This window comes from Petaurus breviceps, unplaced genomic scaffold (assembly GCF_028583685.1).
Source record: "Petaurus breviceps papuanus isolate PSGF00001 unplaced genomic scaffold, PetGlider_PUasm1.0 175, whole genome shotgun sequence".
NCBI lineage: Eukaryota > Metazoa > Chordata > Mammalia > Diprotodontia > Petauridae > Petaurus > Petaurus breviceps.
In genome coordinates this window covers 3125523-3141596 of record NW_027185764.1, presented here as the reverse complement: position 1 = coordinate 3141596, position 16074 = coordinate 3125523, and the positions used below count along the sequence as shown (strand labels likewise).

Genomic DNA, 16074 nt, shown 5'->3' with positions numbered 1-16074 from the left:
TATATATATATATATATATATATATATATATATATATATATATATATGAAGAGGATATGACTGAAAAACAACAGGAAGAGGTTAAGTGACTTGCCCAGGGTCATACAACCAGTACATGCCTGAGACAGGACTTTTTTTCAAGGCCAGCTCTGTATTCACTACGTTATGTGCTTCTTACAATCTGTTATTGCCCTTTTTTAAAAAAGGCATTTTTCTTAATATTTGTATCAAATTAAGGTTAGAAAATATGGTGAGCAGTTTACTAACCCTCCCCCCCAGAGTAAATCCTACATCACCAGACACATTAAAGTAATATCATTTATGTAGCACTTTAACGTTTGCATAGGACTTTACAAATATTGTCTCATTAGATCCTCACCACACTGGGAGGTAGGTACTAATATTATCTCCATTTTTACAGACGAGGAAACTGAGGCAGACAGATACTGAATGACTTACCCAGCTAGAAAGATCAGACAGCTGGAAAGTGTCTGAGGCCATATTTGAACTCAGGTCTTCCTGACTCCGGCCAGTGCCACCTAGCTACCAATTAGGATGAACTGAAAGATGCCCTTTTCCCTCTCCCTTCTCCAGCTGAGAGAGAAAGGTTGGGGGTATGGGGAATGGATTTGATAGAGTGACATTTTACATCTGAAGGGTCTCTCTCAGATTCGATACACTGGCTGTGACAACAAAATCCAGATGTGATTTTTGTTTCACATAGTTCTGTTGTCTAAAATAATTTATGCAATCCATTCTTCAAGTCCTCTTTAAAAAAAAAAAATATACCAAAAAAAGTAACACTTAAAGGCTAAAAAAAATTTTTTTAAAGTCTTGAGCCAGACAAACCAGCACATTTTAGGGAACTAGGAAATAAAAATCTCTTGGGCTTCGTCTTTTTCTCTTGGGCAGTTCCTAGTCTATCTACAATTGAATTTAAGTTCTGTTTCCTTTTACTCTTTTATTCACTTCTGCTTTACATCAGATTTTCTTCTAGAATGCTGAGTAATACAGATCCTACATGCCTAGGATGCAACTTGTTATATTCTCCCAAACACTAATCCTCCCTCTTAGCTTCCCTTTTTTGTTTAAGACACTATCATCCTTCCAGTCTAGGGTATTTAACTGCTCCCCAAAGCCATCCTAGCACCTCCTGCCTTGTGTCCCTGGGAAGGTTACCCCTCCTCCACACTCTCCCTCCCCTGCCGTCTTCTTTAAATGTCTGGCTTCTTTTAAGGTTCAGCACATGTACCACCACCTATAGGGAAGTTTTCCTGATAACCCTAAGTATTAGTATTCTCACCCTCTTTAAATAATTGTGCAAAGGCTTATCTGTTTACAAGCTTTTAACTCCCCCTCCCCATGTAGAATAAAAGCTTCCTGAAGGCAGATACAGTGGCGGGGAGGGTTCCTTCATATCATAGCACCTTGGACAGCATCTTTTGTGCTTCTAGTTAGATTGTAAGCTGGAAGGGAACTTAGAGGTCATCAAATCTAACTCTTCATTTTACAGATGGGACTTGTGGAGGTTACATAACTCGCCCAGGTTCAGCTAGTAAGTTTCTGAAATAAGAATTAAACCCAGGTATTTCTAACTCAGAGTATAGCCCTTCATCCACTCCACTCTACTACTTATCTGAGAGAACTATACAGTAGGTGTTTAATAAATACACGTGGTATTGGATTCAGACACCAATGAAACAGTTTAAATGAAACAGATAGGTTAAATGTTAACTCTTTCTTTCCCTATTTAGTGAGCGCTACAGATGAGAAGGCCAGAAGGAACCTCAGAAGATTCTGAAGGACAGCTCTGAAAATAACACTGAATTTACTATAGACTCTAAAAGAGGAAAAAAAAAAGCTGCCAATAATTGAGATTCAATTTCATGTACAACCTTCTTTTTTGTTCTACTATACATATGGAAATGCCCATTTTGGTTATGTTTGTTAAAGTTTGTTTTCGGTTTTTGGTTTTTTAATTGGGAAAAAGAATCAAGTGAGTGCTGAGCTCAACGTTCAGGTTTACCTTTTGCCAGAAGCATCTCTACAATGTCAGCATAACCCTTCCAGGAGGCAGCATGCAAAGCAGTGTCCCCCAACTTATTCTATGAAAGTAAGAAGAAAAAAGAATCTCTTCAAAATACAAGAAAAGAAAAATTCCAAGTCGATGACACAATTAGACTTAAAAGGCACACAGGTTACTAAAAAGAGATAGGTTTAAAGAAAGAGTTATAGTATAAACTTCCTCACCTGCTGATTCAGTTCAATATTTGGCTGGGTAAATAACACTTCCACTACATCTGAAATATAAATTTAAAAGAATTAACACACTTTCAAAAGGAAATTGGACAAAATAAACTAGATAAAATAAAATGAGATGTCAAGAATAAGATTTAACATTTTACCAGTTAAAGAAAATTCATGTATTTAAGTACTTTGAGATTAGTTTAGTCTTTCAGAAAAAAAACTTAAAGAATCGAAAAAACTCTAAATGATGAGGAAAAGATTTTTATCAATGCTACTGGGTCATCTAGGTCTCCATATCTTGTACCATTGCAGTTTTTAATTTCTTTCTCTTTTTTTTTTTTAAGCAATTGGGGTTAAATATCTTGCTCAAGGTTACACAGCCAGTTATTTCTGGGTGTGGTGCTAAGTATCAGAGTCTGGATTCGATCCCAGGTCATCCCAACACTGGGGCCAGTGCTCTTACTCGCTGAGCCACCTGGCCGCCCGCAGTTTTTATTTTCTAAACTGAATTTTCATGTTCATGTCCCTTAGAATTTTTTTTTATGTTTCCCAGCTTATATTCATACCCACACATGTATCTATGTTACAGTACGATATACATTATTTGGGACACATTTATAAAACTCTTCTACTGGCTTTGACATAATTTGAGGGGACCAAACTTTTCCTGTTTTGTTAAACTGATTGTCTCAGGCTAAGTCCATCTTCCATGGCATGGAAACATAACAGCAACAAAGCCTCATACCTTTGTGACCACCATGACAAGCCCAGTATAGAGCAGTACTTCCAGCTTTATCTAAGCCATTGACGCCAACTCGGTTATCCAAGCATTCTCTCAACCAGCTCAAGTTGCCTGAAATGATGGTAAAGTGCAAATAAAGGAGAAGTTTGCTTTTATTTTTATGTCAATACCTTTTTACATGGATTTCAGTTTGGAATGGATTCATCTACAAGGCCCATACCATTACCTAATAATCCTATCACTATGGGTTGGAGTTTTTTTCCCAGTTGTTACCTCTCATTTCTGACTCTTTGTGACCCCATTTGGTGTTTTCTTGACAAAGATACTGAAATGGTTTGCCGTTTCCTTCTCTAGTTCATTTTGCAGAAGGTGAAAATGAGGCAAACAGGGTTAAGGGACTTGCCCAGAGTCTCACAGCTAGTAAGTGGGGTTAAGTGACTTGCCCAGGGTCACACAGCTAGTAAGTGTCTGAGGCCAGATTTGAGCTCAGGAAGATGAATCTTCCTGACTCCTGGTCTGGCACTCTATCCACTGTGCCATCCAGCTGTCCCTATGGTACAACTTGTCAATTAAAATCACTTATTTTAATGGTATGTTTATAAGAAAAAATGGTACAAAGGCTCTATTAAATGTGCTCCTGCCTTCTCATTCAGAATAATGCCTCTGGTGGACAATTTGTGCAGCCTAAAAAATATCAACTTCTTAACAACTCTAAGTTCACTGTCCGCTATAAGCCTGAAGTTATTACCTCTACATTACACCAAGTTTAAGAAATTTATGCAAAGTAGCACTCCAGAGAGCCCCCTCCAACCTACCAAAGTCACACTCACCTCTTTTGGCTGCTTCATGAAGTGGGTTATCTATGGATTCTGCTTGTTCAGCCACTAAAGTGAAAAGGAGAACAAAATGCAAACCCCAAATCAATGACAATGCCAACTGACACAAATGCCAAGCCTGTTAAATGTAGTGTGTGGCCTGTTTAATGAAGACTGTCCTCAATCTGAAAAGTCACCATCATCAGTCTTATGGTTTTCTTTACTGTTTTATTTACTTAGCCAAAAGGAAGAGAACAAAACCTCCCAGATGCTTCCTTTCCCTAAAGGCAATCTAATCCTTGTGTTGCCCAAGTGAAAAGGTAATTATATACCTATTAATTAGAAGAAGAAAAAAGGATATATATCATAAACCTACTCTTTCCATCTTCATCTAAAGAAAGAAGATATATAAACATCCAAAGCCTATAATGCGTTTTTAACATCTGTAGCATCTAAAGCAGAAAGAACAATGAATTTGGGGTGCAATTTAGATTCAAATCCTAGCTCTTGCTACATCTTTGACAAATCATTTAAACTTTCTGAGATTCAATTTCTTCATCAGTAAAATGAGGAAGTTGGACTTGATCTCTGAATTCCACCACTAAATTCCAGTACTATGACTTTTCTGAAGGTGTCTGAATATAATAAGTACTTATTTCCCCATGAATGAGTTATTTTCACTAGACAAAAGAATCTTCTTTCCTAATGGAAATAATAATGGCTAACAAAAACCATGGTAACAATTAGTATGGGAAAAATAGATTCCTATTTTCTTATCTCTGAGAACAGCAGTTTCATCTCTCAGAGGAAGATCTGTTCACTGCACTCAGGAAGCCAGTAAAAGTAACAGTCCAAATATTATCTCAGATAAGAGGTTATGCTGTGTTAGAATGCTTTTTCAGTGGCAGGTGATCCAACACTGGGGTTGGACTTTACCACACAAAGACTACCCGCAGACTCACAATTCATGGGGAGGGGGGAGTTAGAGTACACAGCATTTCTAGAGGCTGGAAGACTGGAAGGAAGAGGGAAACTTTTGTTACATTTTTCTACAGGATCCAAACAATTCATTTCTTATCCAGAAAGCACCCGTCAGCAGGGAAAAAAGCAGAAACGATTCACACCTAATCTCCTTTATAGAACCCCTCCAAACTGATTATACCATGGTTCCAGTTATGCCAATAACCCCTATAAACCTTCTTCTCTTCCTTTTTTCCATGGTTTCCCTGCCCTTGATTATTCAGTACCTACATGTAAATCTCCTCAGCTCTAGGTGGTTATGTATAAGTTCTTGTAAAAGTTTTTCCACTTTAATTTATATGTATTTTTCTTTTACATCACTTGATGATGGGGACCATGTGCCTGATTCCATAACTCCCCACAAGCCATTACCCAGGAGATCATGGTACTAATGACAGACAGCACACAGATATTTTCTGAACCTTATCTCATTTGACCCTCACAACCCTGTTAGGTAGGTCCTTGAGGTATCATTATTTTATGTTACAGATGACAAAACTGAGGTTCCAAGAAAGAAGATGCCTTGCCTACAGACACAGGGAGCATTTGAGTCAGAACTCAAGCTCAGGTCTACTGTGGTCCAAATCTGGTCCTCTGGCCACTGGCCCACACTGCTTCTTGAGAAAGCTATAGAATGTCATTTGTAAAAAGCACTGTAAGATTAGGCTCTCCTTCCACAGATTTCAGGACACAGTACGAAACAGTCAGTAGTGACTATGTGACTTAGGAAAAGGAAAATTTAGGTTTCCACATGGAAAGATGGCAGAGATGGCCATGAGATACTCTGTTCCCTATTCCATTTCAAGACTTTTGCCCATGGGACAAGTCCGTTTGGATCACTTCAGGGTGAGATTATCTGATAACCCCATCCTCCACCTTATGGGAGGTGACCATAAGGAGTAAAGAATATCCTAGACTGGTATCTACCCTACTAATTCCTCAGTTATCGTGACCAGGAAGGGGGCCCTGTAAAACTAAGGCATTAAAAAGGAGGTTGAAATAATTGTTCAGCTAATTGAAGCAAAACAGTCACAAACTTTACCATAGTTGCTTGGGATGAGTCCAGTCCTGCCCTTTGAGGTCCCTTTCCACCAGTTGGTATCACTCTGGGGGGGCAGGTAGGGGAAACAGTTAAATTATATTGAATCAACTTCAAATCAAATATATGATATTAAATAAGAATGTTCAACAATGGATTATATTAGCTATTATAATCAATAATAATTTGTAATATTAAATCAGTATGCAAATTTGTTTCCAGATCATTTGCCCTATAAAAATCTATTTGCTCTATGAAAAATAGACCTACTGATCCATATTTATCAAGATCTCTTACATCTTTTTTTTTTTTTTAAAGCAATCGGGATTAAGTAACTTGCTCAAGGTTACACGGCCAGTTATTTCTGGGTGTGGTGCTGAGTATCTGAGCCCGGATTTGATCCAGGTCATCCCGACACTGGAGCCGGTGCTCTTACTCTCTGAGCCACCTGGCCGCCCCTAAGCAATCAGGGTTAAGTAACTTGCTCAAGGTTACACAGCCAGGTGTTTCTGGGTGGGTGCTAAGTGTCTGAGCCCGGGATTCGATCTCCAGGTCTTCTCAACACTGGAGCCGGTGCTCTTACTCGCTGTGCCACCTGGCCACCCCAAGATCTTTTACATCTTAACTATCTTTTTTGGCTTCCTAAGTCATTAGATTAGCAAGATAAATATGGCATAAATATGGCAAATATAATTTTTTCACAAAAGGAAAAAAAGACAAGAGGCAAAAAATACATTAATTTCAGACCAAATGTCCAATTTCATTTATGTCTTTCTGGTTTCCTTTCATCCTTTATGAACAGCTACTATTTTATGGTTATAGTAAATATAAAAGTCTTTATATTTAGCAGCAACTTATTTATGCTTACCATGTCAGAAATATAGATAATATCACCTTCTTCAAAGTACAATTCATCAGGCTAAAAAAAAAAAAGAGAGATAAGTTTGACTCTGTTTCATTCCATAAATTATCTATGACTTAGTTAAGAATAAATAATTCAGAATCCCTAAAATGTGGTTTTCACACATGGAAAAATCAGCACAAAAGTCATATTATAGAATATGAATGGTAGATGCAGATAGAAAAAGCCAGGTCATATGCCTCATGATGGATTTCAAACACCTATTTATTATTATTAACAGCAATGAACATTTATGTAGCACTTTAAAGTTTGCAAAGCATCTTACAAATATTGTCCCATTTTATCCTCACAACTAAAAAAAAGTTTGGTTCCTTCTGTAGTCTTCCACAGTAGTAATTTGTATTAAAAATGGGATATAAATAGATATAAATATAAATTTAATATAGATTTAAATATAAAAAGAGTTTATAGAAGGTAATAAAATGTTTTAATATACAATTTATCTAGCATAAATTTAAGGGAAATTGTTTTTTTTAACAGAAACTCACTCTACCCCACAAATAATTAGTTCCCAGCAATTATTCATTCATTTGCTTTATTTATGTTTTTTAATCCTGTTTTTGCTTTTGTAGACTCAGTTCCCCAGCTAGCATGCTGACAGCAGAGGACTGATTTGTAAAAAAAATCTAATAAAAATTCAATCATTTTGATCCAGGCCTGTGATTTCACTGGTGCAGGGAACTTTAAGGTGAAGAAACTCCTTCTACCAAAGGCTGCTGCTCTGCAATTCATAGCTAAGCCAGGCTGCCCCATTAACAAAAGCGTTTATCATCTAGAAGTTTCTAAGCACTTACTTTAAGTCAAAGTAGCCATAAGCAGCAACATGGAATCAATGGGTCCTTTTGTGCTACACATGTATCAACCTAAGTTCAACTCAACAGGGTTGGATGTTCCAAGAAATTGCTGCCATTTATGGCTGGTAGGGTCTTGTTAGAGGCAGCTAGGTGGTCCAGTGCATAGAATGGTGAACTCAGAGCCAGGAAAACCTGAGCTGAAATTCATGTCACTCACTCACTCACTGTGTGACCTTGGGAACTCATCACCCTAGCCAAAGTAAGCCATTCCAACTTTGGACAGCCCTAACTATTGGAGCTAAAAGCTTTTCCTCTGGGACTTCTATTTACTGATCCTGGTCGTGTCCTCTGAAACAAAGCAAAACAAATCTAATCCCTTTCTTTGTAAGGCAGACCTTTAAATGTTGGAAGGCAGCTCTCATCTCATCCCTACTCCCAACTGCATCTCCCAGTTCCTTTAACCAATCTTTATCTAGCCTGGTTTGCTAGGCCCCTCATTGTTCTCGTTACCTTTGGATAGGAATGTGCTCCAGCATAACAATGTCTTACTAAAATATGTCTTTCAAAACTACGAAGACATTCTTCCATTTGTTATCAACATTACATTTTTTTTCCTAAGGAAATGATCCAAACTTTTGTCTGTCACTAATTATCAGTCGGCTCACAAGGTAGCAAAACAGTCATTTTCCTTGTACTTTTAAATTTTTTTCTAATGAAAATTTAAAAGAATCTACAAAAGACTTCTAAAATGGTAACTTTCTAGGACATTAACTTCAGAATGTTTCCTTGGGACAAATGTTAATATCTATAACAAATAGAAGGGAGAGTCCTTCTTTATTCGAACAGGGAATGGCTTCATAGTTTTGAAGGCCATATTTTAGGAAAGACATTGACAAACTGGAGAACATTCAGTTGGGTGACAAGGATGGTGAGGGGACTAGCAAACCAGGCAGTTCGGTGGCAAGGTAGACTGAATCAGGAAGAGCTGAGTTTGAACCCTGCCTCATATACTTGTGTAGTGCCAATGCAATATTTACAGCACTCACAATCACGATAAACATACCAATCGTGACTATAAATATTCTTGCATAGTGCTTGATTGCTAAATATAACAACTTGCTAGTTGTGTGACCCTGGGCAAGTCACTTAACTACTCTCAGACTCAGTTTCCTCATCTGAAAAATGGAAATAATAACAGTTCCTAACTGACAGGGTTGTTTGTTAAAAATCAAATGTGTAAAGTACGCTACAAACCTTAAATCACTATATAAATGTGAGCTATGAAGGCACTGTTCCAAGTAAATTTTGCTGTTCAGGTGTTTCAGTCATGTCCAACTCTTTGTGATCCCATTTGGAGTTTTCTTGACAAAGATACTGGAGTGGTTTGCCATTTCCTTCTCCACTTCATTTTCCAAATGAGGAAACTGAGGCAAACAGGGTTAAGTGACATGCCCAGGGTTACAAAGTTGGTAAGTGTCTCAGGTCAGATTTGAATCCAGAAAGATTAGTCTTCCTGATTCCAAATCCAGTGCTTTATCCACTCAACTGCCCAAGTAAATTTTATATTTATATATTTTATAGATCTTGCAGAATTATGGAAAAGAACACTGAGCGTGAAGTAATAGAATATCTGAATCCTGGTGCTGCTACATACTATAACCTGTGTAAAGCAGTGTGGTACAGTTGAGTCAAGAAGCCCCAGACTGAAATCCTGTTTCTGCTAATTACTTTCAGGCTGGGTCCTCATTTCTCTAATTTGTAAAATAGGGTGGATATTATTTATACTAGTTACTTCACAGATTTTGTGAGGAAAGCACAGGGCACATCTTAAAATAGTATGCACACACACAGTGTCCAAAAGACATTAAGACGTGTGTGTGTCTGTGTTTTATTAATGTGCTGGAGTTCAGAAGAATCTTAGACTTAAGAGTTTTCATTTTTGTCATGTTTTCTGGGGTTTTAAAAAATATCTTTTTTTTTCCTTTAGAAGGAAAAGAATGGAAGAAGTCAAACAATACGAGAAAAGTAAGAAATGCTTCCTCAAATACAATTTTTTTTTATGGTGAAATGAGCTTCCTAGTGACCTAGATGGGTTCCGTGATACAATTAAATTTTTCTGTGTCTCTCTTATTTGGGGACTACAGGTAGACCACCAATTTTCTATACTTCTGACCACACGCTTATTTCTCACAGTGACTTTTAAGCTGCATGAAGCAGCACTGGTCTCACCACTCCTCTGACAGTCTGACCTAATTTCTAAGTCTTAAAAAACAAGTTTGCTAAAGGCCTCACATTAACAAGACTACCTCTCAAGCAGATGACTTGTGTTTGTTTGGGTGAATTTTCCATATTATTACTGGATGGAAGTTTTTTTTTTTCCTACAGTATAACAGCAGATAGATAATATTTAATGAATAAGGTCAGAGGCAAAAGAACTTCAGACAGAATGGGAAGGGGACACAGAACAAAAGCATTTTCTTTGCTCATCTGTTAATTCATTTGGTTCTCCCTTATTAAATGCTGGGGATTTTATATAAGATTTTATTCCCCATCTTGCACCTGCATATGATTCTTTGTATTAAAGATTAAGTTTATAATTTTTAAAAGACTTTCATTTGCTAAATGAATGAAATCTGACAGACAATGAGAAGGAGGAGGGTTATTTACTTGAGGAATGAGTCATGAGGAATAACCTTGGGAAACGGACAAAGCTGGTAACCTGAACCAAAGTGACCATTCACTGAGCTCAGTGACAGCACAATTATCTCTATTCAGAGAAAGAGCCGACTCAGTGTACTGGACTGGGTAGTCATGTAAAGCTCATTGAATGAAGCTGGATGACTTGTTAGAGATACAGAATTGGGAACATAGCATCACACGTTTAAAATTGAAAGCGTCTTAGACATTACTCTGTCTGATGCTCTCATTTTTTATTGTATCAGTTTGATTTGCTTAATTGTACTTCTTTGAAGCAAGAGGAGTTTCTAGAGGAAAGAAGAGAAAGGAGGAGCTTAGAAATGACAGCAATGTTTTTAAAAAGCATAAATAAAATTTTTTTTTGCTTTTTTTTGAGGGGAGAGGGTAGGACAATTGGGGTTAAGTGACCTGCCCAAGGTCACATGGCTAGTCTTTGTGTTAAGTGTCTGAGGCAGGACTTGAACTCAGGTCCTCCTGACTCCAGGGCCGATGCTCTATTCACTGTGCCACCTAGTCACCCCTAAATAAAATATTTTTAAAGGAGACTAGATGGCAAGAATGTAGGCCACAGTCTTCAGATGTGTGTCAGTCAATAAACATTTATTAAGCACTTATGTGACAAGCACTGCACTAAGTGCCGGGAATACAAAAGAAATCAGAAGATGGTCCCTCTGTCCTTGAGGAGCTTACAATCTAATGGAGAAATTATATACAGGGATATAAAAAGAGCAGAGCAATAGGGCACAGTATTAGTGGCATTTTAATCTAGAGCACAGGATAGGTTAGGTGGCATGGTGGATAGAATGCCAGGCTTGGGGTCAGGAAGACCCCTCTTCCTGAGTTCAAATCTAGCCTCAGACACTTACTACCTAGGTAACCACCAAACTCTGTTTGCCTCAGTTTCCTCATCTGTAAATGAGCTGGAAAAGGAAATGGTGAACCACTCCAGTATCTTTGCCAAGAAAACCCCAAGTGGGTAAAGAAGAGTCAGACATGTCCAAAACATTTGAACAGTAATAACAATGATCAAGAACACATATACTGAAAAATAATATGCAGGTATTAAAAAAAAAAAGCAAGTGAGGGTCTAATTTACACCAAAAAAAAAAAAAAACAACTTAGCCATTGGGGAATAAGGTTATATACAGGAAGGTGCATAGGAGAGGTCTGTCATTAACGATGACATTCATGGAATACGAAACACAAAAATCAAGAGAATTAGATATGGGAAAGAAAAATCCCATCTGTCAGACAAAGAGTTGGGCTAGAATGAAGTCTTAGGTATACTGGAAGGAGCTGGACTGAAGAGTCAGAAGACCCGAATTAAAATCTCTGTGAGCCTCACCCTGTCCATCTGCAGAAAAGGGTAACAACATACATACATATATGTATATAAACCCAACTCACAGGGATGCTGCAATAAAAGAGCACTTTGGAAATGTTATTAAGGCCCCTTCTGATTTATAAGGCTCTATTATTATGTTACCAGAACCATCCTGCAAACTAGAAACAGCAACTTACTGGCAAGTCCAAAAGAGACTCTTATACTTGAAACAGGGGAGGAAAAAAAGTATCTGCTGCTGGCCTTTGGAGGAAAAAAAAAAAGCCATGAGGGAGAAAAATTTCAGAGTTGCCAGCACTAGCTACTAAAGTACTGGACAATAAGAAAATTAGATCCAGGTATGAATTAAGGACCCAAAATATAAGGGCATCAATATCAGGCCATAATAAATATATTTTATATCCAACTAGTGAATTTGCTTCAGGCAAACCCCAGAACAGAGAAGTGACTGGGTCCCAGAACAGAGAAGTGACTGGGTCAAGGGCCCAGAGCTACTACAGGGCATAGGTATTAGAACAACTACAGTCAGAATAGCGTGAATGTCCAGGGTGAGAATCTCTGGGGAGTCACATAGGAAAGGATGATCTTTACTCAGTCTAGTAGTGTCTTTCAATCTAGGGTAAGTCTAGGTAGCTGGTTCAAGAATTCTGAGGTTCTATTACCTATCAAGTCCACCTATGCCAGATGTCTATAAATTTCATCTAGAATCTAGCCTTAAGAAAGTCTGCATATGAGAACCCGAGGGACAAGAATTAAAAGAACGGGCCAGTGAATAATAGGAAGTAAGAACAATCAAAGCCTAGCTCCACGTACATTGGGAACCAGGTCTATCCAGTCTTTTTTTTTTAATCTTTTATTTATTTATTTTTTACTTTTCAACATTCATTTCCACAACATTTTGAGTTACAAATTTTCTCCCTGTCTTTTATCCAGTCCTTTTTGAGTCCTCATGTGCAGAGATCAACTACCTTCATGTATAGCCCATGGGGGGGGTGGTCACCCCTCAGCCTGCTACTTCATTCCCAACATCATGAATTCTAAAGTAATCATGTGTATGTTTGTGTAATTCCTTTTAAACTACCACAATTGCAACATCTTTCTTGTTAAACAATTAGTTCTGAGCTCCTACCAGGTTATTGAATATGATGTAGTTAATAAAATTGGAGAAACTTCTTTTCACACAAGCTATTGCTCCTCTCTCTCTCTCTCTCACACACACACACACACGCATACACACACACACACACACACACACACACACACACACACACACACACACCCCTCTAATCCTGTGGGTTTAAACATAAAAGCCACTGAATATACTGACAAAAAATGAAACAAATATTTATTTAACATTGTTCAAATACAAGAAAAATCAGGGTCACTTCTAATCATTACTCCATCCTTGAATGGTACCTATGGTCTTTGTGATAAAACTGTTGAAGTTGATGTTCTATATTTTTACAACTATTTTCTTGCTTATAATTTTAAGTATTGGTATATTTCTCTGTAGTAGTTAACAATAAAGGGAACTTCAGAAAACTGGGAAGGCTCTGTGCTAATCTCAGAGCCATCTAGGTCACGTAGAAGTTGGAAATTCACATCCCAGGATGAGAGGACCACCAGTGAAAGACTGCTGAAATGATACTTAGAAGTCAGTGAACTAACACTGGGAAACTAGTGTGTAAAAGAAAGAGGGGCTCCCTGAGGGAGCAGCAAATGTCTTCTGGGGTTTGGGATCCAACAGGAATGACATCACACTCAAAGATGTTTTATAATTTCAGAAGGCTATATTATAACCAGTCAAAATTATAATAAAAAATTTTTTTAAAAGATACCATGTAATATAAAAATTAAAGCCTTATTATTTTCCATGGTGAAAATATAATAAAATTGAAATATATATAATAAAAAATAATAACATATTTTAAAACCCTAATGTGATTAGTATCATCTATCACTAGTGAGGAAAAGTGCCTATTTCAGAAAATGTCAGCTGCAGATAGGACAAGAGGAATAGATTTAGGATTGAATGAATCTGAGAGACCATGTAGCTCAATTTCTCACTCTACAGTAACTGCAGAGTGACAGAATAAATTGCAACATATGAACATAATAGGATACTATTGTATCAAGAGATAGGACAAATAGGAAGAATTCAGAAAAATTTGGGAAGACTTGTATGAACTGATACAGAATGAGTCTAAATGACTGTAATAACAGAAGAAAACACTAAAAGACATCAGAATTAGATCAATGCATTGACCAGGTGTCAGGATGAAAAATACCTCCCTCCAACTGGTAGAGCAATGGAAGATGTATAGGTATGGAATGCAGAATATGCTGTCAGATACAGGATTGTATTTTTAGAGCTGGATAGGATCTTTTAGGATGCCTAATCCAACCTTCATTTTTTTTCTTACATCAGTTTGTTTTCTTTTCATTTATTTATTTATTTTCTTTTATTTCTTTTCATTTATTTATTTCTTTATTTTAAAGCAATCAGGGTTAAGTAACTTGCTCAAGGTTACACAGCCAGTTATTTCTGGGTGTGGTGCTGAGTATCTGAGCCCGGGATTTGATCCCCAGGTCATTCTGACACTGGGGCCAGTGCTCTTACTCACTGAGCCACCTGGCTGCCCCTAAGCAATTGGGGTTAAGTAACTTGCTCAAGGTTACACAGCCAGGTGTTTCTGGGTGGGTGCTAAGTGTCTGAGCCTGGATTCGATCCCCAGGTCATCCCAACACTGGAGCTGGTGCTCTTACTCACTGTGCTACCTGGCTGTCCCCTAAGTATATTTCTTAGTAACAAATGAGAATTCTATCAAGGCTAGTCAGAAATAGGGGATATGATAGCCATATTTTTAAAAGCATCTATGGGAGCAGATGGGATGAGGAAGTGGACGAATTTAGGCAAGGTTTTACTCATATAAGAAAAGTGGAACAAAAGGGTACAATGTTAATGACGTTTTTCTTTAGATATCATAGGTGAAACATGAAAGTATTAAAAAAAAAAACTACTGAAGGAAATCAATTTCCTCATTCTTTTATTTACCCAGACTATAATATTCTCCCCTCATGACCCATCTTAATTCTGTCCATTCTTCAAAGCTGTTTGTCTCAACTGTTTCAGAAAGTCTTTAAATACCACTCCAGCTCCAAGTAATTATCTCCTTCCTCTGAATGAATAGCATTTATTATCTACATACCACTCATTTGGCTATCAAATGAAAATATGCATGTTGATACTTGTAACATTTTCTTCATCATTACTTTAACTTCATGTGCTTAAGTAACAATACAAAAACCAAAAAGCAAGTAGCCTTGCCTCCCTCACTACATGATAAGGCTTCCAGTGTACGAGAATACCATGCTTTTTTCTTCCCCTCCCACTTGTATCTTGCACATAGAAGGCACTCAAAAAATATTTTAGTTTTTTCACTGATTGATATGGTTAGTTCATGGGGCTCTTTGTTTTAAATGGAAAGAAACTTAACTGTCCATATGGTAAAATATACAAAGCTATGTTGTCCCATATTTTACTAATGAGAAAGCACTAAAATAAAATATTTCAACTATTCCTCAATTAATCAATCAAGAAGCATATAAATATCTACTATGTGCCAGACACTATGCTAAACAGTGTGACTATAAAGACAAAAGAGTAACGGTTGCTACCCTCAAAGATATTACATTCTAACAGGGCACTATATGAAAATATATTTACATACTAAGTGTACACACACACACACACACACACACACACACACTTTTTCTAGCTATAGGCTAACACAATTTTGAATATCCCATGATTCAAATATTCATTCCAGTAATAGATTATCACAACTTTTTTTTTTACTCTACTAGGGTCTCAGGATGGCTCACAACCTGACAAGAAGACACTGGCAACATTAGCCTTTCAGTTATAAAGCAGGAGATAATCTCAGATTTACAGTTTAAGAGTCAATCACTATCCATCTATTATTGTCCTTACCAGGTAGCCGAATACAGCGATCTCAAACAGGACGAGAATTTTGCCCCACCACAGAGGCTAGGGAGACTTAACCAGGAACTTTACCTGGGGCAAAATCTTAACTAAACTGAGATACAACTAATTACATTCTTCTCTCCCATCTTCACAGGTCCTGTCAACTTACAGTCAGTTGAGAGCCATCTCCAGTCCTCCTGGTCTATATCTTGCTCCTGGACTCAGATGGCTCAGGAGGAGAAAGTGAGGCTGGTGACTTTGCACAGCCCTCCCTCACTTAAGTCTAATTCACTTGCAAGTCTTGGGATCACCTTCCTGATGTCATGGTCCTTTTTGAGAACAAAGGACAAACAACAATCGGTCAACATTTAAGATTAAATGAGATAATAATTATAAAGCTTTTAGTATAGTGCTTGGCACATAGTGAAAACTATTAAAAATATAAATATTAGCTATTATTATAATTTA

The 16074-nt window shown here is 37.4% G+C and overlaps 1 protein-coding gene across 1 annotated transcript in view; it reads right to left on the bottom strand.

Annotated features, from left to right (window-relative positions):
- Positions 1 to 16074, bottom strand: part of OSTF1 (osteoclast stimulating factor 1) — a gene marked incomplete at its 5' end in the record, with an annotated part of 68199 nt that overhangs the window by 2655 nt on the left and 49470 nt on the right. Inside the window, 6 exons of the mRNA XM_069085344.1 lie at positions 2027 to 2105; positions 2251 to 2300; positions 2993 to 3100; positions 3820 to 3873; positions 5867 to 5930; positions 6732 to 6782. Coding sequence (XP_068941445.1) covers positions 2027 to 2105; positions 2251 to 2300; positions 2993 to 3100; positions 3820 to 3873; positions 5867 to 5930; positions 6732 to 6782 — 406 coding nt within the window. The remainder of the gene's footprint in view (positions 1 to 2026; positions 2106 to 2250; positions 2301 to 2992; positions 3101 to 3819; positions 3874 to 5866; positions 5931 to 6731; positions 6783 to 16074) is intronic.